At 38.0% G+C, this 25513-nt stretch overlaps 1 protein-coding gene across 1 annotated transcript in view; it reads right to left on the minus strand.

Moving 5' to 3' along the window:
• LAMA1 (laminin subunit alpha 1) overlaps positions 1-25513 on the minus strand; it is a gene marked incomplete at its 5' end in the record, with an annotated part of 103645 nt that overhangs the window by 30486 nt on the left and 47646 nt on the right. The window contains 22 exons of the mRNA XM_084279905.1: positions 458-556; positions 3352-3494; positions 4180-4373; positions 5082-5168; positions 6061-6182; positions 7772-7909; positions 8049-8169; positions 8986-9113; positions 9947-10132; positions 10737-10916; positions 11292-11435; positions 13702-13938; positions 16486-16622; positions 17893-18073; positions 19086-19192; positions 19675-19886; positions 20125-20211; positions 20824-20951; positions 21721-21831; positions 22707-22818; positions 23674-23885; positions 24643-24744. Coding sequence (XP_084136031.1) covers positions 458-556; positions 3352-3494; positions 4180-4373; positions 5082-5168; positions 6061-6182; positions 7772-7909; positions 8049-8169; positions 8986-9113; positions 9947-10132; positions 10737-10916; positions 11292-11435; positions 13702-13938; positions 16486-16622; positions 17893-18073; positions 19086-19192; positions 19675-19886; positions 20125-20211; positions 20824-20951; positions 21721-21831; positions 22707-22818; positions 23674-23885; positions 24643-24744 — 3168 coding nt within the window. The remainder of the gene's footprint in view (positions 1-457; positions 557-3351; positions 3495-4179; positions 4374-5081; positions 5169-6060; positions 6183-7771; positions 7910-8048; positions 8170-8985; positions 9114-9946; positions 10133-10736; positions 10917-11291; positions 11436-13701; positions 13939-16485; positions 16623-17892; positions 18074-19085; positions 19193-19674; positions 19887-20124; positions 20212-20823; positions 20952-21720; positions 21832-22706; positions 22819-23673; positions 23886-24642; positions 24745-25513) is intronic.

A 25513-nucleotide genomic window follows, 5' to 3' on the forward strand; every position in this document is an offset into this window, starting at 1 on the left:
AGCAAATCAGATCTAATAGCTGAAGTACTATGGTCTGTTTTTTACCTACAATGTTTCTTGTGTTGAAACTGAATAAGGAATAAGGAATACAAATAGGTAAAGACTTACAGAGTATTTAGTTATGATGTAATTTTGAATAAGCTTCACCTATTAAAATTAGTGAGACTCCCTTTCTCCAGCTTTAGGACGTTAAACAATCAGTCAAAAAAAAAAGCTGCTTAATTTAAACAGAATTTAAACAGAAACCGTGGAAATCCTGTACAATATCGTAAGATACTGTCGTTAGCAAAAGAATTCCACAGACCAATCAACTCCCCTCAGAAAGACTACAGAATAGACTGAATCATTTCATTGAACTTTATAGATTTTAAATAAATGCCAGACAGGTGTTTAGAAAATTTTTACCACACTATGAGATCTCAAAGGAAAGGCTAAGACTGAAGAAGCAAACACTTACCTCTTCATGCAGCTGATTAATCCCTCCTGACAAACTCAGGAGATTTTCTTTTGCTGTAGCTAATGAGTAAGTTGGATCTTGTCTAGGAACTATAGACTCCTATAAGAAACAAGTAGTAAAACCACACTGTAATTTAAGGACTTTGTTGTGTGTCCAGAAAAGTTCTGGGAAGAATATAACTGTGCATACTAGATTATTTATGTTTTAAGTGACTGATCTGCAAGGCATGTAAGATGACAGAGTAATTACATATGCAAAAAGGTGTCATTTCTTTAAATAAGGAAACAAGGATCCAGCTATGCTGCACTTTCAATCAAGTAATAAGACGACAGCATAATTTCCACTTTCCTGACTCTCCATTTCACCCACCTCAGCTGCCCAAGTAAGCTACTTTGAAAAGCTCTAATGTCCATCAAAATGAAATGCTTCTATCCAGTACCACAGCTGCTGTATCAGCAGCTGGTCTTGTCAAAACAGCTACATCTAGGGTACATCTGTGAGGATGATCTTGCAGACCTCTGTTTCCATGTCAAAATCCAGCAGCTGGCACTTAAGAGTTCAGGATTTTGGCCTTCCAGAAATGATAAGTTAACACAAGGAGCCCTGGAGATCCTCTCACCAGTGAGAGGATAATAGGCTGCATTTTGTTTCAAGGTCATCTCAAAACTGCTTTATATGACAATAAATAAGCCATTGTACCCAAGTGTATTGTATTTAATACAGTCAATGCCTGCAGCAGAATACCATTTCTCTAAAGATGCAAAGAAACTTAAGGCATCTCTTACAGAAAGCAAGTCTGCAAAACGTTATTTTTAGATTCCAGATGTTTCAAAGCCAGTCATTGTAAATACCATAGTAAGTATCATTCTGCACAACTTTTTAACATAGTAATACACAGAACTACCCAACAGCCTTGTGTGAAATGGAAACCTCTAAGTCTTTTCCTCAGAATGAGGAAAGAACAAGGGGAAAAGAGAAGCTGGAACTCTTGAGGCTCCTAGGATAAAGCATGGCAAGATTTCTTAAAAAGTTCCAGAATGGGACAGCAAGTATTCCCAGGTCTGTCAGGAAGAGTATTGCTTAAATTAAAAAAAAAAACCCCAAACCAAAACAACCCAGAATTACTTAAATTCTCAGGTGGACTGGAGATAGAGAAGCAACGAGGAGTAGGCTATCCAATTTGTTAACTTGCTCATTACTGAAAGACCCATGCCTAAAACATAGAAAAAGGGAAATACTAGAGGTCCTCAGATACCAGCATGAGGCAAAGACGCAATACAGCGCAAGGGACAGTCCTTCAGAGAACATCTGTAATTCATGTAAACTTGGGGATTTTCTGGCTTCCAGCTACAGTTACTTTAGTATAAGGCAAAAGGGGACATAAACTTTGAATGTCAAGGAAGAGGGGAACCTGCTTCCAGACAAAAATTACAAAACTACTAGGTTATCCTCAAAATTAAGTTGCATGAAGAACATTGTGGCCTTATAGACACAGAACTGCTATCAGTCACAAGCAGTTTTATATAACTTTTAACATCCCACTTTCAAGAGTGGCAGCTGTCTTTGATTTGATTTTAATACAAAAAATTGGATGCATGAAAGGAGAAAGTTAAACTGCTTTTGTTTTTACCTTTGTTTTATAATTAAAGCACTAAACAAAAGCTACACATTGAATAATGTTTATAGTCCCAGAAGATTATTCTCCTATACAAACACAAAACAATTACAGAGAGCAAGTCAATTGTATCCTTAAAGTATTGCAACAATTCCGTATGTTTATGCCTTACGACATAAAGGAAGGGAAGCATAACTGAAGCTTTATAACTAGAATTTTATCAACTAAAGGATAAAAGTATTTCTGCTGAAGCATAAACATGCAATTTAATCAAGTTTGCCTTCAGATACTGTAATTATTAAGATTTTGAAGTACGTTGATTAGAATCCATTCTGCCTTGAATAGGAGATATTTTGATGCAAACTCTTAATTTGTCAAATCCAGCAGCACAGGACAGCTCACATCATTTTGATTTTATTGTGATATGCTGGAATACAAATATAGCTTGGCTTCTGTCTTGGAGCTTGTCTTGCTTGACTTACTGCTGAGCAGACCCTTATCAATGAAGTAGGAAGGACTCTGCTTATCTCTGGCTTTGTGCAGACAGCACATGAACTTAATCCTGAGCAACAACACATGACCATCTAGAGCCACAAAATGTGGTGTTTCACGTTTTAAGGGGGAGAGGAGCTGGAAGGAAGCTTTGCCATGAGCAGCCTGAAAATTTCCAACACTGAAACATTCTACCTGGGTTTTCTGTCCTGACATAGAGGACTTTACACTTGGACTGCTATGCAACAAAAAGGAAAGAAAATTGCCTCATCCCAGGCACCCTGGTTAGTGGAGAAGCAGCTCGCCAGATACATTCTTCCCAAGGACTCTATGGGAAAAATCTCAAGCTCTATACCTTGGCAGAGAAAAGGAGGAAAACAAAAAAGGGAACAAAAAAGGGGACAACACCTGGCCTGATGTTTTTCTTCCACTGCTGAAAATTATTCCCTTGCTTTCAGTAGTCTGGGCAGTTTTAGGGATGAACATAACCCGAGTGAAGCGTGTACATATAGCACATGCAATAATCAAAGTACTGAGTGAAAAATTTATTCATCCATTTCTTTAAAAGCTAGTACAACAGATCAAAAAGCAATACAGGTGGGTAAATAACTTCAGGAATACTTCTATACCAAATGAAATGGTCTCAATCTGGTATTGCTTACACGTACACGTGTTCAGCTATAAACTTCAGGAGGGCTTCTGTTCAATTACTGGCACGTATGAGCAGCTGCAAATTTTGCTTTAGAGGTGTGACTACGTATTTTTACTATTTGTACTATTTTTTTACCTTCAGATATTTTGTTATGTTCTCCAATTCTGACAATATCCCATAGGGCACACGAGCAACACCAGTGAGGTTCACTGAAAGTATGGCCTTGTTGAGATTATCCAAACTGTTTAACAGAACTCCGGTGCAGTTGTCATCACAAGCTGAATAAACCATTTCAGAGGAGAAAACAGTATTAGTATTAAAAAGAAGCCACCAAATACCAAAATTTATTTTCATTTACACAGTATGTGCCTTCACCTTTTAAGAGTGACTAAGTATCGTAACTTTGAGTAAAGAGATTTGCAGTATTGCCCTCCCCTTCCTGCCCCAAGAGAGGACCCATTCCAAACACACTCCCCCTTAGGGTAGCACACACTCAAGCCTTACTGCTCCTGCAGTAATCGAGCTGATTGCTGTATTATAAATTTATTGTGCCTATTTAGCTATATTACTATAAATCCAGGATGATGCCACTGACACCCATCCAAGCGGGTTAAGACAGAAAGCTCAGCTTATAGTGGGTTTGGGTTTGTTTTATTTTTATAAACTCACAAAAAGTATAATCAGAGTTCTAAATCCCAGTTAATTGTAAGGACAGATTACTTGTGCTTGCTCTGTCTTTCTACTATCCACCTTCTCATATGAAATTGCACAACTAATTATTGGTGCAAATGCCTACTGATCTAGGATAACTCCAAAAGTAGTATTACAGCAAGCTCAGATGTGAGAGGTCAGTAACACAGGAATTCAACATTTTCAAATGGAAATATACTATAGATGTATGCATAGATATCACTGGAATTGACCAAAACCCACTAGAAAAACAAACATTTAAAAGCAACCTACAGATACATTCGTCTTCTACAAGAAGATGCCTCGGTTCACACTCCTCACAGAGCTGCCCTGTCACTCCTTGCTTACAGAGGCACTGACCAGTTGCACGGTCACAATTGACGTGAACAGAGCCGCTTGGGTTGCACTGACATGGATGGCAGCTGCCACCAGGAAGCTGAGGGTCACCATAATAGCCAGGGGAACACCTACACAGAGAAGAATGGGACACTGAATGTCAGTGGATATTCATCATGAAATTAGATGCTATGTTTATCTTTGAGAATCACTGATATGTTTTCAATTAACAACTTCCTAATCACTCAAATCCTTGAGTACTCATATTTATTTACAAACACTGAATAATCTATTCTGAGCACAAATATAGCTTATATAAATAAACATGTCCTTGGGAGTTGGGGATAAAGGGGAACATCAGATGTTCACAGAATCACAGAATCATGGGGGTTGGAAGGGACCTCGAGAGATCATCAGGTCCAACCCCCCTGCCAAAGCAGCTCCCTAGCTCATATTGCACAGATAGGTGTCCAGACGGGTCTTGAATATCTCCAGAGAAGGAGACTCCACCACCTCCCTGGGCAGCCTGTCCCAGGGCTCTGTCACCCTCACCATGTAAAAGTTCTTCCCCATGTTGGTGCAGAACTTCCTGTGCTCCAACTTGCAGCCATTGCCCCTTGTCCTGTCTCCACAGACCACTGAAAAGGGGCTGGCTGATTCCCCCTGCATCCCCTGCTTAAGATACCTATAGACGTTAATTAGATCCCCCCTTCGTCTTCTCTTCTCAAGACTGAACAGCCCCAGCTTATTCAGCCTCTCCTCATAGGGGAGATGCTCCAAGCCCTTAATCATCTTCATATCCCTTCTTTGGACTCTCTCAAGGAGAGAGTGTTACTCACTTTTCACAGTACTGTCCTTCATATCCTGGGAGACAAGCATCACAGTGGTAATCCTGAACACCTTTCAGGACACAAGTGGGACTAAAACTGAAGGAAGGATAAACAAACACCTGCTAGCATGTAAATGGAAGACCATAAAAAGACAGAGAACACCTTCAGCCACAGGTTAAACACTGTAAGCAACAGCATCCTCTGCTCAATCTTATGCAGTGCTCTAGAATTTGTGTTTTAAGTTACTTAAAAAGTTTGCTTTCCCAATATGACTCCATGATATAACATGGTAAAACATCCTGCCTTTTAAAAGGCGAGACAGTGAAAAACAGATGTTGCATGATATGGCTATAGTATATAATTAACTGACACTTGCAGGACAGAGTTGCTAGACTCTTATTCTGATTCAGTTATGCAAAACCAAACAACAAATATGCTTTTTCAAGCTTCTGGAGAAAAATCAGCCAGCACAGCATCTTGATTTTCAAAATATGAAGCAAACCATTCCTCTACCAACCAAACAAATATGTAAGTTTCAAACAAAAGAGTACTTGGTGTCCCCCCTAGGACTGACCTAAGGAAAAGTTCCTACATTGACTGGAGATGGCCTAAATCTTTGTAAATACAAAAAAAGTGTTGTTTTTCAAATTAAGAGAGACACACATTTGACATTAAATCATGTGAGATGCTCTGTTATCTATAAAACAATTTATGTGGTTTGTATACTTAGAAAACATCATCTTATCTACCAGTCAATATTTTTAATTTTAAAGCCTCACAGTTAGCACTGGCTGTGAACAACTCTGAATGTAAGCACCACTTAGTAAAATACATAGCCAAATACATGCCTAAAAATAAAGGACATGTTGTGACAACTACTGTTGTTGGGGGTGGGGGGGGGAGAGAGGGGCAGGGAGCAAGAGGTGAGATGTAACAGCACAAGAATTCCAGAATGCTAAAGTGGACATTGGATTTAAGTTCTGGTTACCTAACAGGGTTGGCTCTGGGACAGGCACAGAGAGAGCAGTCATTGGCAGATCCAATTACTTTCCCATAGTAGCCTGGGGCACAAGTGCTGCAGTAATCACCAACTGTGTTATCTCTGCAGTTCTGATACACAAAAAAGTAATTCAGACAGTTTAAAGCAACAACAAACAACAACAGGGAGTTTATCTTTCCACCAATCAGCAAGCCTGTACAGTTTCCAACAATCATCTCTCAATGTTGCTACCCACTGGTCAGCATTCTCTGAGTGGAGGAATCTTTTATGCAAAAATAAGCAGAATGCCAGCATATTTTATCTTATGTGAATGCCCCCTCAGGCATGCTGACCTAATTTCTGCTCTAAATTCCCATTACAATTTATATATTTCTCCTATTAATCTAATTCAGGTCAGGAAATCATGGTACAAAGCAAAAAACCCTCAAAAAAGGCAACTGATAGAAAAAATAAACAGGATATCTGGATGAACAGGATACCTGGATGAAAAATTTAACTTTTAATATTTCAGCAAATGCATCTGAAAGCTATAAACCAAGGACCATCCAGAGGTAGGATTCTCAGACACTGTATTTAATCTCTCAACAGTACTGATCAACAGCCAATGCTCTTAATACTAAATTGGTAATAATATAGTTTAATTGACTAGTCCTCTAAGCCAATAAAATTATGTTTCTCCTTTTTTTCCTTTTTTTAAAAAAAATCATCTTCTTGTGACTGTGTACATTTTAGAGGTCAGTTGAAGACAGTAATCAGTAGCAATACCATCTCCTAGCATGTGGAAGAAGTGAAGACCATCTCTTTTGCCTAGTCAGCTGCAAATGTCTATGTAGTAATGTTAACATGTGGGTGACTTGTCACTCCTGCAGCAAGAAGCTGAGAGGAATAGCTACTAGTATTCAGTCATGTGAAAGACCTTGTGTTTTGGCCTTGTAGAAACAAGGCCCATAGTTCTTAATCATGTGACACATACTTTAGGACAAAGCTGAAAGCAGAAGAATGAATTTAACAAAAAAAGCCTGAAGGACTAAGGAAATTCTCTTTAAAAGCTGACTTCAGGAATGAATTCAGCAGAAGCTGACTTTGAACTAACCAACTCATCAGTGGAAAAATAAAAAACTGAAGAAAAAACTTCAGGAAAGCCTACTGAGCCACACCAGAGAACAGACTTAATGTGCCTCATTTGGTTAGCTGAAAATTTGCTGTCCACAGGGCTGTCAGCCCACACACAAGAGAGGCGATGTGCTAGTCAGGTGTGGCCCCTTTGCAATGTTTGGGATAAAACAAGAGAAGAGAGCAAATCAACTTAGCTGAGGCATATCCTTACACTACTCCAGGCTCTGGAAGTTCAAAAAGCCTCAAAAGATTCCCCTTCCTGAGACACAAAGATTTTGACCTAGTCTGTGATTACTGTTTCCTTTGCTTCTCTTCTGTGTAACTACAACAACCCTTGGCCAGAACATGGACAGAAGCCCAAAATGTCTCACAGAAAAACAGACAAACCAAACTGATAAAGTTATTTTTAAAGTAAAACTAAAACTAAAATAATTAATGACTCTTAAAATGTTAAGATTAGTTAGTAATTATACTTCATCCAAGCAGTACAGCCATATACTTCTCCCAGAAACTCCTTCCATAGGTTACTGTGATTGTATGTTCAGGTAAAACAAATAGAAAAAAATGTATACATTGTACATACCAAGCACTTTCCAGTTTCTGGATCACAGGTTTCACTGTGATTGTTGCACTGGCATGGCACACAAGGTGCTGTCAGAGTGTGATGCTCTTTTGCACCAAGTTCTGTATGCTTTCCCCTGTAGTATCCTGGAGCGCAGCTCTTAGTAAGGGGAGCAAAATGTAAAGGAAGAATTAAAAAAATTACAGCTATCCATTGCTGCAAGCAATTTTTAAAGCCACATAACTGACTTTTATTATCTCACTATTAGACACACAAAAAGGATTCAATGATTCTCTACCTGACAGGACAATCCAGCATAGCCAGCAGGGCATGTACATTGCTCTATGAGATGAGCTCTAGCTCTGCCTAGATGCATTTCTTCAAACTTCACTGCATTTTCCATTGAGATATTTGCAATTCTACAAGATATATGCAGAAGACAGCATGAACAATGATTTGCAAAACCTGACGAATCAACCATGCAAGAGTACATAATTCTGCCTCAGAAACACTAGGCAGAAACACGTCTATTTTGTCCCACAGTATTAGACAGAGCTTAGATTGTTGAGAGCCTTTGAATCAAAAATTATCCTAAAACTGGTTGTAGAACCACACTTCACTGCTGTGAAGATGTGCGTTCTTGGGTTTCCATTGGACACATCTCTGCTTGTCTTGTTAATTTACATAGTGAAAGATGTAATGATAATATCCCATCTCTTCCTTCTCTTTAGTAACTTAGTTCTGGTCAAAATGGCTACAATTCTGAGGTGGGAATATTTTATTACCACTGCCCAGAGTGCAGAAAGCTACAGGTGATACCTAGATTGACACAAACCAAATAACTTAGGAGACTGTGGGTTTCAATTAAAAAAAAACAAACAAACCATAGAAATACAATGGGGAAAAGTAATTTAGAAAAAAAACATCCACATCTAACTAAATCACCCTTCCTGCAGAACACTGCCTCAGCCCGTAAGGCTCTGTACTTCTTTATGGGCTTTTCTATCAAAGCGAGCAGCAGAGACATTTAGTGTTTCACAGAAAGAATTAAGGAGCAATTCTGCTGCCATTAAAGGTCATATATGTTTTCTTATCAGGGGAAAAACAGAAGTCATAAATAGGAAATTTCTCTAATTTGAGTTAAATATTCACTGCATAGCTTTGTTGTAACTGGTTTTGGGTTGAATTATAGTAAATGCAACATAATAAGTAAATGCAATCAGAGATTGCTTTACCTGCTCTGCTGCAGTCCTTGGCCATAAGCTGCCTTGATGAGGATGTATTCAACATTGCTTAGCACAGACATGAAGTCAGAACGCAAGACAGGCGCATCAGACACAGAGTTAAAATATTTCCAAGAATCCTAGAGAAACCACATAAAACCATGAACGTTCAAGGCAATGCTCTGTTCCTCATGTGTTCTTTCAGCAATGCAGTCACAGTGACTATGTCTAAAACTCTAGGTCCCAGAAAATCCAAAACCTCACTCCATGTTAAGACAAGACATGTGTTTATGTAATTTCTCCTCTCCTTCCCTGCACACAACTTCCATGATCAGTTTCTACAGAAAAGCAGTTCAGGCCTGCACATCCCAGCTTTTTCTGACTGGATCTGGACAACACAGCGTCAAGAGACCAGGACTTCACAGCACTCATTTTACATGCAGTTAGAAACAGCTGATTTAACTGAGCCCTCCTGCCATTAAGTGAGGCTAAACCTCACCTCAATCCCAATAACCCAAGTCTCAGAGAGCAAAGGAGGTCCATCATCATCATCCTCTCTGAAATTGTCCAGTGAGCTTTAGTCCAACTTACTGCTTCCACTAGGCTATTTACATCCTGTGTGACATTCTAGGCTGTGAAAGTAACATGCAGACTACAAAATTAAGAGACTGCCTGAGTGTGACAATAGCTGTCATTTATCACTGAGAGCTGAGCCTGTGTTTGAAAAGCTTCCCACAGTAACACCTTCAGCACTTCCAAAAGAGGAAACAATGTCAAAATGGTATGTGCTGCTAAAGCGTATCCCCAGCCATTATTTGCCTAAAATAGATGCATTTTAATTCAAGCACTCTACTCACTCAGCCTATTTAAAATCAGATATGCATTTTTCAAAGTGTTTCATTAAATATAGAGATCTTTTCTGTAAAAGCTCATAGAAGGGAAAAAATATTTCCACAACAATGCTTTGGCTTACCTCCTTCATTTCTACTTCCTTGTCAGTTCTTACTCCATTTTCTGGAGAAGGGATGTCTACATAGATGACTAACTTGCTGGTGTGACCTCCTTTCATTAGAATCTGTGGCTCAAAGTTTGATGTTCCAAAGCCATCCAAAGCATAAAAAGCAACAGTATATCTCAGCTTCCCTCCATAGGCCATGAGCTGTTGCAATAAAAAAATATTACTTTTATTTATTCCAAGGTTAGAGCTAGTAGCTGAAAATGTTTTCACGTCATCGGAAGATTTGAAAACTGTCAGTTCTTTGAAAAATTGGTAATAAAACATGAAAATTGACTTGAACTCGGCTGGTTTTGCACCAAGGTTAAATGCGTATTTCTAAAATCCAGTCACAGTTTCTTCTTTGAGGCCCTTTCAAGGTGTGCACTCAATTTTCATTTAATTCCTAAGCAATACAGATTTCCATGATCTATATGCTAAATCTAGTGCCAAGGTTGAAAACCCTTTCTGGTTTCTGAAGTAATTCATCATTTTCACCCCCTTCCCCCCGTCTCTGATGAGTAGTATGGTAATTAAATACAGGTGCTACCAATTTACAGGGTCAAGAAATCTCATTGGGAAAAAGTAATGTAAACATATTGTTTGTGCTTGCTATAACTAACTTGTGTCACTAAATGTTTATAATACTATAACTTACAAAAATAGAACATACAAAAATCTTACAAAGTGACTATAAAACAGTAAAGGAGCAACTGTTAGACAATAAAGAGGATGTCTACAAAGCATTCTGATTATTTAATGATCTTACCTGGTCTCCCTGGAACTGCTTTGGTAACCGCCAGTAAAATGTTTCTGTATTTAAGTATTTTCTGACTGTAGTAGCATCCAGCAAGACATCAGGAAACTGTGAAAATACTCCTTCCACTGTTCCAGTCAGGTTACTCTGAGTTACTACATGCATAATGGACTGATCTGGAGTTAAGGTTATCTACAACAGAGAGATCAAAAGGTTCATTCAACAAAAAAATTCTCCGTGTTAATATACTGTTAACATTGTAGCTGCTTTGAGATAGCCAATAGTCCACATAAGAGCTCAAGCTCTTATGTGCCAATCATCCACATGCTCAAGCTTAAAAAAATTGGGAAATGTTTAGTTTTGGTTTTTTTAAAAGCATAGAGTGAAAGACAAGGTTCCAGAAATAAAACTATGAGCTCAAAGCATTTGCTTTCTTTTTTTGTTCTACCATATGCCAGTGCCTCCACAAGCTAGCCCATTACGTTCAACCACCTTAAGCACATCAGTGTGGTAACCTAACATGAAGATAACATCATACTGTGTCTGCATATTTATGTCACAACTTACAGGAATTCTCACATGATCTTCTAGTTCCGAACAAAATGTGGACATCCCAAAACAGAAGCATGGAGTACAGCCTCGTGGATTGTTTGCAGACAGAGCAAACGTTCCAGGTTTACACTCACTGCATTGCAGACCAAATACGTTTTCCTGGAGGAAATAAGACCACACTCATGTTACTTTCCTAGTGGAAAGATGGTTCTTTTCAGAAGAAAAACTAGTTGTTATGTTAACTACATAACAGGAAGCAATTTATTTTATTTCTCTGTTTTACTATGCAATACTTTACTTTCTAATTATTTTCAACTGCTGTTCATAAAAAAAACCCACTACAAAACATTTCAAGGTACTCATGTATTTGAATTTCTAGCAAAAATTAGCTACTACACATTTTCATTCAAGACAAAAATCTTGGAAACCGTCTTCAAGCATCTTTTTTGCACTCAGTTCCTAACTTTTAAGTACAATCTGAAGAAAGACTCAGTACTACAGTCTATGCAGAGAGAGATACAAAGAGAGATAACTACACATTTGTTGCCTGGAAGATATTTCTATCTCTATGTCTTTCAAGAACGGATACCCACCCTCTCGAAAAAAATCAATACTACTAAATTTCTGCACGTAATGTTTCCTTTTTAAATGAGAACATGTGTTTAGACTTCACTATTAGCAATATACATGAGTTGTTCTTAAGCAGTGCCTTTGGTTATAGCACCGAAAAGAAATGTGAACTTGTAACATAACCACATTTTTTTAAATGTTGAAATTCTCCGTTTTGCTTTAATTTATTTCTTGCTATCATTATAATTTGGATTTTCAAGAGAGCAGGCTACATCTGAATCAATGCGCTGTTCCCAAACTGAATAAAACCATGTGTGTGAGCAGACAAAACTTCTCTGCATTTCATTTTTTTCCATCTGCATAATGAGGATAAGATTATAATAACTTTTTCACTGGTGTCTTCTAGTACTTAATTAGGTTTTTTAAAATGCCTTCGCATCTAGGATGGAAGAAGCTGTAGAAGTGCTGTCTATTTCTCTCTACACAGAGAATGAAATAATTCATTGCCAAAACAGCATGTAGGGAATTATGCTTTTCAGTTAAGAAAACAAGCTTTTATAAGAAACTGTCTACTCAAACTTCAAGATGATATCAATTAACGTGATCTGCATTCACAAGTGCAACTCTTGCAGCAAAGTATTCCTAGACTCTACTGATGGAACTGCTTTCCCTGGTTTGAGGCAAAAATAATGCTCACTGCATCAGAATATTTTTATCATTTACAGCTGTTTCTTGTCCAATGTTTTATGTGTACTGAGAAAAAAATTAAATAACAATGAATATTGGAACTATCTGCAAGGCAAAATGTAACTGTAGAAAAAAGGCAAGTGGGGTAAAAAATCAAGTAAAAGCTATACTATTGAAAATGGTTCATACAGCATTGTCGGTATCAGAAGGCATTTACATCATACAGAGAAACATACTGAGTATCAAGTCACTAGCACCAGTCTCATATATTTAACAGGATTTTTAAAAAATCTTCTTCCAGAAGTCACAGGCAGTGCTTTGTGCTACTCGAAAGGACACAGATAGAAATCTTGCAGCAAAAGGAAAAGCAAGACAAATGCTTTCTCATTTATTCACTACCTTATGATACTGATGCATGAAAAAGAGGATTCCATGTACTACAAGGATGATGTGGCTACAAAAATTCACTTAATACAGAATAAATACATGGATCGTATGTTGAGAAAATGTAAATTATCTGAATTAGTCCTACAGCAAGACCATAGTCATGAAATAGGCCAAATCCTGTTCAAGACTAGAAAGACACCAGTTGTTTTCCTATCAAATGGTAAGCTTTGCACCAATTCAGCATTAGTTGGCTACAAATTACTTTTTGTGGTTAGGCATACATTTTGTCTTGATCCTGACTTAACACACGTCTACACAGAATTCCATGGATTTTTCTCCAAGAGAGAACTACAGTACTGTGCCACAGTAATTATATGACCACAAACTGGAAATAAAACTACCTTGCTACATTAAAATAAAACAAAACAAAAAAAAAAAACAAAAGGTAGGAGCAAAACTGTCTAGTATTGGCATAGAAATTTTTGAGAACAAAATGACACCATGTTGGTAATGTTACTATCTCTTCTGCCTACAGCTGTGTGTTGTGCCTGGCCAAAGTGGAGAACCTCCTCTGGCAGATTTTTAATACAGTTGACGAGTAATAAGACCTGTGTAGCTCTGCCACAGAAAATCATTGAGATGCTATTTTAGATGTACTTGGAAGTGTCTCAAAGGAGGGATACAGATTGTCTTCTCAGTCCTGTCAGCCCTACGTCTGACTTATGTATCATAAATGGCCATAAAACTGCAATGTCCCAAAAGTATTTGAATACTTCAGTACCTTGCAAGTACAGATGCCTGTTTCTTCTTCACAGCCACAAAGTCCTTCAGTATCATCACACATCTCTGCTTTGGTACCACTCAAGTCACAGTCACAGGCAACGCAGTCCGGGTAGTCCCTGTAGCCTAATGCACACCTGGAACAGTCTGGTCCTCCAAATTCAACTTTGCACTGGCATTGACCCGTCAATACATCACACTGGAGATTGGTTGAACCAGTGTCACTACAGTTGCAAGCCTTAGATGAAAAGAAGAAATGCTTGTAAATAGCAGATGTCTAAAACCTATTTTGTTACAACAGAAATAGCACAGTAAATTTAGAATGGCCCTTAAAACTCCATGTTAGCAAAAAGTTATTATATAATAATAAAGGGAAGAACTTCCACATCAAAATGGGGTTGTTTTGTTTGTATTTGAACAAAGAACTGCATTTCCAGTAAACAGTGGGTAGCAAAAAGTAAGCAGCTCTGTTGATTCACGAATCTGGGTTTGAAATAAAAAATCTTGAAGGGACCTGTTCCGGGCAAAAAAAATATACAAAAAACTATTTAAAATACTATGTATTGAGTGCAGCAAATAATGTTATAAGTTGAATGAAAGAAATCCAATAATTTTAATACAATGGAAAGAAAAATCTCAATGCTGACATTCTTTTAAGAGTTCAAGAAGCATTAACAGGGTCTACATCTTGCTTAAACTTCACTTACTATTTCATAAGGAACCAAGAATCTCACTGCATCCAAAGGTGAGGAGCTCAGCATGCACACTGCTCCTTGGCAGAGCTCATCCCTCATTATGTAACCAATAATACAAACCTGTTACTGCAAATATGCAAAGTGGATGTACTTAATTTATCATTCTTTTTTGAAGCAGACTGGATTAAATCTTCAGTCTTAATTTCATATGTGTGGTTACTTCACATGTCCTGTTTTGCTCTGTGGTTATTTCCAACAGTGCAGGCAAAAAGTACTTACCACCTGATTGCAATCATTTTCCCTGAGTCTTCTTTCCTCACCATTTCTCTTTGAGATGAAAAGCCTTACCTTGTAAAGGACTGTACACAAAGACCCACAACCTCTATTAGTTTCACTGGGTATCCTTTAGCATTCTTCGCAAGTTTGCTGCTCACCATGAACACTTTTCCTATTAAGTAGTTTTTACTCTTATGGCAAGCATTAGGTTCCACGCTGCCTGTTCTAATACACTTGAAGACAAAGTAACTTGACAACTTTTACTCTCAGACACCATTAGAGTTCTACAGCTCTGAATATCACAACCTACTTTAATAATAGTTTACCTGTACTTCAATCTCTATCTATACATGATAAAAACTGAATAAGGATTCTAAGATACAATTAACTGTGCTGCAAAACATTTGAAAAGACTTGTAAACAAAACATGACTTCAGCTCTGCTCCATCACTGCACCCACAAACGGATTCTGAACACCAGGAAACAGCAAGGAGGAGAGCGAGATGAAGAACCCTACTAATGCAGTCTGTGTAGTGAATAAAGACCACCTGGGTTTCTGAAAGCACCTCCCCTATATCATCCATGCAGAGAACATACAAGAGCTTTTCCAGGGTTTGCCAATAGACATTGCACACGTTGCAGAGATGACCATTCAGCAGAGGAGAGCCTCTGTTGGGACTGTTACCTGACAATCTTGTTGCATCAAGAAAGTAACTTATAAATACTTTAAAGCAACTCATGTTAATTGCTGTGATGCTGTAACCGAGAGGAATACTAAACTTAGCAAGGACAAGCAGTCACATAGTTAAACAGGATCACTGGCAAGTGCCTGTGAAATGAACACTTCAAGGGAAACACACAGGGACCAGCACATTGTATTTGCAGAGTGTTAGATAAAATGACAGTAGCTGGTAGCTGACAAAGCAGCACTTGAAAGACTAGCTGCCAAGTAAGTTGCTATAAATCACTAGAATGGTAAACACTGAAGAGGTATTATGGGACTATTATCCTTACTCTAAAAAATTAAAGGGAGAAAACAAAGAAAACAATTTGGCTGATACATGTATTTGTCAAGTACTTGCTGCACATAATGACAGATCTTGTCAAGTTGATTATATTTGTGGTTTCTCCATTGAAATTACCCATTACATTCATGTAATTCTGAGGCTTTAAAAATCTCTTCATTTATAAAATGAGGATTGGCCCAATGCCATATCTGTCAGAAATTTACTGCACAAACCTAATTGCATAAATGTTTACTACTCCTTGGATCTGCACTGAGTTGGCATTTTACTGCATAATCAAAAATAAGAAGCTGATATACCATGGGTTACCATTTTTCCATTAATGAAAGATTACCTATTATTTACCATTGTACCATTTCCATCTTAAATATTCCAAAGCATGCAGTGACTTTCAAGGTAAGCTCTATTTCATTGTTTTTAAAACTATAGTATCACTTCTTGACCAGCACAAAAACTGTTCCTCGTTGCCCATTGTTGCTATAAATCTGATTTAGTATCGATATTTTAGCAATTAAAATTCAGAATACACACTTAAAATTTTGAATATGGTCTCTGCACCCATCCAGAATAGACACTTTGATCAGTATTTGCAAAGACAGCCTTCTGGAATGGTTCCTCAATAAACACTTTACAGTCTGATCTTTTTTTTAACTTTTTTTAATGTGATCATATTGTACCAACACTTTAAGACAGAGAAAAAAGGGTTGAGATTCTCAAAACAAGAGTCCAATTCTGACAGTATAAGCAAATTCCTTTAATAGTCATGGCTTTTCAGCGAGCCTACCATACCTTGCAGCCAAGTTCGGGAGAGAGTCCCCAGTGATTTTCTTCACAGAGTTCACATTTTGGTCCTTGAGTGTGGGGAGGACAAATGCATTGGCCAGAATCAGCATCACAGTTGTTCTGAGTATGAGCACAGTCACAAGCTGCAGGAGAAATGGGACTGAATTAACTTAATCCTTTCTTTATCTACAGAGAAGAAATTCCAAGGCCACTGATAGTCTTTTCTGAATTATGCAGTACAGTATCCATTCCACTAGGAACTCCTTGCCATCTCTAATGACTGACAAAACAAATTGTGACCACAGTGGCATGTAACCTTTTTTACTGAAAGTCTATTATACCTTCTTGACACAGCCTGTTTGGTTGTTTAAAAAGCAGTGTTGCATTTCCACAGGGGAATCAAAGCCAAACAAAATTGAAGAGAAAGTAGATTTTGGGTGGAGGGAGGGAAATCTATTAGAGAATATAAAACTCATCAGGAGATATGATAATGTTCTCAAGCAGGTGAAAAGATTAATCTCAGGAATTAGTACTTTTCAACAATTGCTTAGTGAATAATCGAGATGTGCAACTATTTTTATAATAACTGCTGCAGGAAGCACTTGTCTACTTTAGAAATATAATACTGTTCTTCCTAACAAACAGCAGTTCAGAAAAGTGGTTTAAATAATTGTTTTAATAACATTTACAAAATTGTCGAGACTGAAATGGATAAAGGTACCTAACGGATCTTTCATTCTTAATAAAGACATTCTATATGTGTTCCAAAACCTAATCCTACCACAATCTCACAGCAAATTTCATACCACTGAAATTTGACTTAAGGCATGAAAAAAAAGTGTTTGACAGGTTGGATAAAAGGTAGACATTCCTTTAGCTATACCGTGTTGAAAGAGGTGTCTTAATATGATAAATTAAGGGTTTTGATGGCATGTTCTCCATTTGGACTAACATCTTCCCCTGTATCATGAATAAAATTGTACACACCCATGCGGTGATTGGAAAATAGAGACAATGACATCTTATAAATGTATAAAGTATATTTTGGAAAATTAAATGAAAAAAAGTAAAAATCTGTAACCTCTGTTACAGCTGTGGAAAAAAAAAGTTCCTATTCTTTCTGAAGGACTGAAGGATTCTGTCAAAACAGAGACAAGGGAGCTATTGAGGATGTAATATTTCTCTCATGCAACCTTTATGAGTTGTTACTTCACAATCACCACCTTTTACAAGGAACCACACAACAAGCAAAGAAACGTTTTGTTCCCTAGCTTAATCAAAATATTAGGAGACGATTCTACAGATTTTTCCTTATAGCCATCAGAACAACTGATCTTTGCCAGAGTTGAACATAAAATATATTGCTGAAAGAAACTCCAGACAAAGCCTAAAGGATCATAGATTAGAGCTTACGTGTGCAGCCACCATCCTGGAACGCATGAAAGCCATGAGCACAGCGATCACACTTTTCTCCAGCCACTCCTGGCACACAGTGACACTGCCCCTGATGATTGCAGTCTTCAGAAATCGAGCCAAATTGACTGCAGTTGCAGGGAATGCAGCCAAGCCCAGTAAGCAGACCATAATAACCATTCTGTTGGATGGGAAAGTAAGTCTGTTTGAGATTTATTTCATAAATCTTTGAAAACAATAGAATATACACTCTTCTTTTTCTTGTTTACTTTCCCTGCTGTCTGACCAGCATGAATACTGGTCAGCACAGTGTGACTGTGAGATGACTCCCTAGACTGTTCCCAAATATGTGCAACTATCCATTTGGGTGAAAAGCCAACACTGAAATGCAGTCATGGTCCTCTAATCTCAGTGAGACTTTGTTTTAAAGTCTGAGGTTATTCTAGGCTTGCATAAAGTGAGGGTGGGCCATGCCAATGAGGCACAGATCTCTGTGAACGTGGAATGAAAGACCAGACCTGAGCAGGTCAGTAACATATGGTACGTGTGGATTCAAAGGCATTTAGCTGGGTTGGCATGAAGGCAGTAACCAGGCACAGATTTCCTGCTCTGGTCTCTGAATGAGCTCTGCACTTAGAAATGGATGGAAACTGCTGGTTTTGTATTACCAGTGAATATCTTGTTCTTATAACAGGCTTGTCTTTTAACCAAATCATTCTTCTGTGTGTTCAGCCATGATCCATTTATTATCACCAACCACATTCTTCAGATATTCCCATTTAGACTTCATTTTGCAGAAGCACAGAGCTAAGATCCCTTCAGGTCTGTTACCAGCATTCAGTCTGTTTTTTTCAATAAGCCAACATGACTGCACACTGCCAGTCAGCACAGCACTAGCCTTAACAGCCCTGTTCAGAAGGGTGCAGAGTCAACTACATCTTCACATCTAAAAGCACGGGCAGAGCAATTCACAGATTCTCAGAATCACAAGGTTGGAAAAGACTTTTGAAGATTCACAACTGTGAAAACCTGTGCAGACCAACCTTTGGTTTCTGATCCAGCAACAAGTCCCCTCAGGCCTGAATACATTCATTGCTAGTCTTTGTATCTATTCTAATCAATATCTATAGACAAACAGGGAAACCAACGTATAAGAAAATGCAGATACTAGGAACAGACAAATATTTGCTTACCAAGCACTTATCGCATCTTTCTCCAATCACATTTGATTTGCAGAGACACAAGCCTGTCTCATGATGACAAGTACTTGAAAGGGAACCATTCACATGGCACTCACAGGCTTATGTTTAGACAAAAAGAAACCAAATTCAAAAATTAACATCTATTTATCTGTTTTCTTTATTACACAGAACAGTTTGGCATTTCACCTGTTGATATCCCACAGATGTTAATACACTACAGTAATACCTGTACTACACATTTGGCTAAAAATAGACAAAACCCTCTGTGAACTAGACATTTCAGAAGTTTGCTTCTTCCAGTCCTATATGTAACACTCAGAAATAGGAAATGTATACAGCAGATCACTGAAGGGACAGTACTAAGCAAGCCAATAAATGTCAGGAATATGAAGTATCAGAGTCCAGCACAATAAATACATGCCTTCCTCACACTAGCCCAATCCCATAGTTTTCAACCTGCACTTGCCAACTCACAACTTGAAGGTTAACTCTTTCGAAGAGTTCTTATCTCCCTATCCATTCTGCCACATGCAGGGCACATTTTATACTCATTAAATTGAGAGTAACAGTAACAGCTTACCATGACAGCTTTTCTCAACCACTGCATCCCCATAATACCCATCAGCACACCTTTCACAGTGGTGACCTGTTGTGTTCCCCAGGCATTTCAGGCATTGCCCTGTGAGGGTATCACAGTGGCCATCTTCTTGTGGGTTTACATTGCCATTGCATTCACAAGGAGCACAGGATTGTCCAGGCATAAGTGGATTTCCATAGTAACCATTATCACACCTGCACCAGAGATTAGAAGTTTTATCAGCTGGAACATGGCCAAGTCAAACTCTCTCCACCCAAGGGAGTATTTCCTATTACATTTTTATGTAAACTGTCTCTGCATTACAAGCAAAGACAAAACAGGAAGGAAAAAATTATTAGGAATAATCTATACGTGTGGTATGAACAAGGCAGGTGAAGATGATGAAAAGCTGGTGATGACAATGGTACAGATACTCAAAGCTAGTGTACATACCTTTCACACTGTGAGCCAGTATAGCCTGGAAGACATTTGTCACAGACAACTCCACCTCCTTCACTCAGCTGGCAAGTAGGACTGAAACTATCAACATTTATGGCAGTCAGTATCAGCACAGAGACAAGACTTCTGCAAGCGTTCAATATCCACCCTTCAAGTCCGTGCACCTATCTATATAACCACATAGCTGAATTTTTTTTCTAGATAAATATTGTTGCTTTAAATATCACAAAGTGTCAAAATAAAGTTAAACTTTTCAAAAACTCTTCCTGAGTTTTTGGGTTTGGTTGTTTTTTTTTTTTTTAAAGAAAGGAAGATTTTAGAACTTAACAAAAACCTGACCCTCTTTCTTGTAAATTTGTCTAATTCCTGTTCTGAGTTGTCTTTTTCACATGCAAAACTTCCATCCTTCTGTTGTTTTCTGAAATAACATGAAAGATAACGGTGATTTTATTGCCAAGTTCAAGGATAGGTCTAAGCATTACTTTTATCCTTCACGTACAAATTGCACCAGTTCACTCAGCCTGTTTTAGCTTAGGCTATATTTGTCTACCTGGAATAACAATGTTTCAATGAGATATACTCAAACGAAGAGGAAAAAATGTCCTCCTCTCTCCTTCAGATTTCATTACTTTCTTCATCTCATTTTCTAATTTTGCTGAAAATACAAAAAAACCCCTCTCATAAGCAACTTACTTGTTTGCAGCAGAACTCAGAGGACACGCACAGGGCTGGCAGTCCTCAGAAGTTCCTTGAGATGGACTTCCATAGAAACCAGGCAAGCACTGATCACAGAAAGGTCCTGTCGTGTTATGCTGACAAGCCTGAGACACATACAAAAAATCTTTTCATATTTACTCTTGATGGCTTTTCAACCCCTGTGGGATCACCGCAGGAGTCTGCGTGCAGTGTAACATTCAAGGAGACAGCCATGAAGAAAAGAGAACTTTGAAAATTAAGGAGGGGGGAAGTTTGAATTGCATCAACAAATCCTGTTTCTTTCCTTCCTACTCTTTAGAATATACTTCACACCACGAAACCAAACACATTATATACAACCTTAAACACATTTTGCATATTGCATGTATTTGCAGTAACTTGTACATTAATTACTGATGTTTAGCCATTGTACACCTGTGACCTTTAAAATTCAGAAGAGATCTGAGAGCTAAAGCCTCTCTTCAGAAGATTATGTGTACTTTCACAACTGATGTCAGTCATGGAAGATGCTCACATATTTGAAAACAGCTGTTCACCACAACACTGCTTAATTTTGTTCCTTTCAGGAAAGGTTTTATTGTTACCTGCAGCTAGCAAAGTCAAGATTTTTATCAGCCAGTACATGTTGACATTTTTATTTTGCTTCCAATTACTCTCCACTTGAAATGATACACTCCTTTACTGGATAACACCTTAATGGAGGCCCCTGAACATATTCTGAAGTAAACAATGCAAAAGCAAGGAAAAAAACCCCACTTGATACCCATAGCTTGAAGTTTACATACACTGTAAACTTGTCTCCCACAGCCAAAATGCTCAACTAATTCCTAAATAGATGCTTAAAACACAAAAACACTTTGAAGGATGACTTACAAAGCAAATACCGTGAATATCACACTCAGTTGCATGCCCATTACATTTGCAGGGTTGACAAATACCTCCAAAGAGTATTCCATCCACACGGTAGTACCCAGGGAGACAGGACTGAAAAGAAACAAGAGGAGAAAAGCAGTAGCATTATGGGTGTTAAAAGTACAGATCAAAACATTTTCAAAGAGCCCACTTCCGACCACCCACCATCTGACTCATTCACATTGTGGTAACTGAATTTTCTTTCAACTCTATTGATGTCACTGCAGCTCTTTTCTGGTGTGTTTCTTTTTTTTTTTTACTTGCACTGGATAAAGGGGATAAGAATTAACTCCATAAAACTTTGATTCAGTCCTTTGTCCCCTGAAGGCACTTAAGCTTCGTGTAGTTGAATATATGAAGTTCTTTATTATGGGACAATAAAGAACAGATGTTCTACCTCCTCTGCAGAATCATTAACAGTGCTATGGCACAAGGCTTCATATTGAAATTATTTGTCAAAATAATTCTTGCTATTCTGCTGATGGTATTCTGCCTCCCTAATCTTCTGTTCTCAGATATGAGACGCCACTTTGTGTAACACATTTGACCCTTGAGGGATCTTCCAAAGGCTAGCATTCCTCCCAGCTAAGATTCCTTATTGCCTTCATAAAACTAATGACATAAACCAGAAATAAGCTGTATACAATTCAGATCCAGGAAAATTGCTATTAATAAGGTAAGCTCAAAACAGCTTCAGAGATTTTACAGCTGCTCCCTCCAGAACACTTCTGTTCTAAATTGTAGCATCATCTTTTAGTGCCACCAAATAGAAGTCAAGAAATAAGTTTAAAATGCCATTCAGTGTATGTGGAAGAAACCGTCTACAGCATTGTGTACAGTAGACAGCATTTCACCACAGAACACATACATTTATGGCAGCCTGGCTTTAAAACCTAGATCCTTTCAGATAGATAATTTTGCACACAGAAACCACTGTAAGAAGTTACCTCACAGGATATTCCTGTGTAACCTTGAGGACATTCACAGAATTCCACATCTGGTGCTGAAGAAAGATCTATAACATTTGCATTTGCAGTATCCAGGGTCACCGTGTCCAGCCTAGGATCAAACATGAAAGCATCACATCATTTGTTTACCCAAACTTGATTTTCAACAGGATAGTTTGCTTCCAGGGGAGTAACATTGCTGAGTGCTGCTCCCTGCAGTGCCAGCAGAGGAACAGGCACATATCTCTGCTGTAAAAAGACTATAATCACAGCCTCATCATTGCGTTTGCAGTTCTGGGGGTATATATGCCCTCTTCCTGTTATCATTACTGTTACTGCCATTGTCTGTTCTCCTGTGGAGATGTTTAAATAAAACTTTCCCCCTCTGTCACGGTTTTAGAGATTTATCAGTATACTTTTTTCCTGTACCTCATAGAGAACAGGTAAAGAGGATCGATGCAGATACTGCTAATGCTGGCTTGAGACTATGGAATGATTATTAATCCATCCCAGCCCAATTTTCCTGTTAATCACTCACTCAGAAATGAGCATCAGAAACAACTACACACAGACATTACAAGAAATTACGGTCACAGTCTTTACTGGCAGGTTTTCAATAGTCAGAGATGGATTAACCTGCCACATACCAAAATAAGCACGCTGTTGAGTTTCAGAGGTATTTCCCTCTAACAAAGCTGCCATTGTAATAAGGCTTTTATCCAGCATTCCTTTAAAGCAGAAAACAATGTTTCTACTATCAGGTATCTTTAAAACAACCAAATATTGTTTTTTCACACTTTGACAAATATATTTGGGAAGACAAAACAACTCAAGAAAATCCAATTATTTTTTTTTTCTCCTAGAAATTAACATAAAACTTTAGGAAAAGAGACCCTATGAACAGTGTTTCATATACAGAAAAATAATAGAAATATATAGATTAACTTAAATATTTTCTCTCCCTCACCTGTAAATGGCTTTTTGGGCACTGTTGTAGTTGGCCCTGATCAGAAGATGGCTCACATTCACCAGAACAGTCATCAACCTTTCCCGGTCTATAGCTTTTTTTGTATTGAAGTCTATAAAATTCTCTGATACAAATCTCACTGCATTAGAGTACTCCTCGTATGGCTGTAATGACAAGCCCGCTGCTCTTGTACTCAAAATCTGCCCATTACCCTAAAACAGAAAAACAGAGAAAGCATCTTCCATGTTTGCATGTAAATTTTATTTAGCAATTACACTTAGTGTCAGATATACACCCAGATAACACAGAAAAGAGGCAATCAAAGTAGATTCCTCAGCCTAGAAAAAAAGGAAGTAAAAGGTCTGTATTTTCCAGAGCTTCAGAATGACTACAAACCCATCTATTTTTGTTCAGAGACTTCAGAACCATGTAATTGTCTTTTGGAAAAAGAATTAAATTAAATTTCAAAAACCAAACCCCTCTAGAAAATAGAAGCTCTTTTCCCATTTGTTCTATTGCCAAGTTTGTTGTACAAAATTATTTTTGTTTTGGAGGTGCCTGGATTCAATATAGAGCCCTTATTTTTAGAGCCTTACTTTTTAATGCACCGTAAATCTGGAAAAGCAAGCAATCAGCAAGAACATTCATCTACTTCATAAATCTAAGTCCTTCCAGCTTATTGTATTTTCTTTATAAATAAAGCTTTACATTTGGTAACGCACACCTCAGCTGTTTACACAAAGGTTAAAATTTAAGTTTTTATCATGTAAAACTAGTATTCTATACCTACAATTGCAGAGAGATAGATTAGAAAAAAAAACAGAGAAACAAGTAGCAACAAAACCTTCATAGTGACTTAAGGTATTTAAAAATGATGAAACTAGTAATATAGTAATATTATTTTCATTTTTAAACACTTTCATAGAATCACAATAATTTCTGAATATTAACAAGCTAAAAAATACCCACCTGAATGATGACATCCACGCTAGATACTATATCACTGTCCACACTCTCCATTGGGATGTCATAAGATACCATATACTTCAAGTCTCCACCAAAAGCTGTGAGCTGAAATAGCAAAAACCGAAGTCTTAACAACACAATAACCTCCAGCCAGTACAAAGAAGCTACATGGAACAGTACAACATACAAATTATAGGAGCACCTGGGCTTACTAATACAACCTTCCAGGGAAAATTAACATGATGTGTGTATCAGTGCAGCAACAAGTGCTGGCTTGTTGCTGTGCAGGTGGGAAAGCTAGCTGAAGGCTCTACAGATGATTCAGTAAGTCCCCCCCATTCAAGTGAACACCTACAGGACTTTCATACAGAAGTTTACATTATTTTCCTACTATGTTGGAATGTCTCTGGGCAGTTGGCTCCAATGTTAGGTCACCCTCACAGTGAAAAATTTCTCCTTATCTTTACATGGAACTTCCAATGCTCTAGCTTGCACCCAATTGCCCCTTGACTTATCACTGGACATCACTGAGAAGGGCCTGGCTCTGTGCTCCTGACACTCACCCTTTACATATTTATTAACATTAATAAGGTCACCCCTCAGTCTCCTCCAGGTTAAAGAGACCCAGCTCCCTCATCCTTCCCTCATAAGGAAGATGTTCCACTCCCTTAATGATCTTTGTGGCTCCACGTTGGACTCTTTCAAGTAGTTCCCCGCCCTTCCTGAACTGAACACCATGACTTGAAGAGCAGAGATAGATTGAGTAGTCTGGTAGTATTGTGGTTTATGTGTAATTTTTAATTACAGAAACTATATATTTAGAGTAACATGGTATGATTAAAATGGAGAAACTATGAAGGAGTTTTGACTCTAG

The sequence above is a fragment of the Gallinula chloropus genome, assembly GCF_964237585.1.
Source record: "Gallinula chloropus genome assembly, chromosome: 2".
NCBI lineage: Eukaryota > Metazoa > Chordata > Aves > Gruiformes > Rallidae > Gallinula > Gallinula chloropus.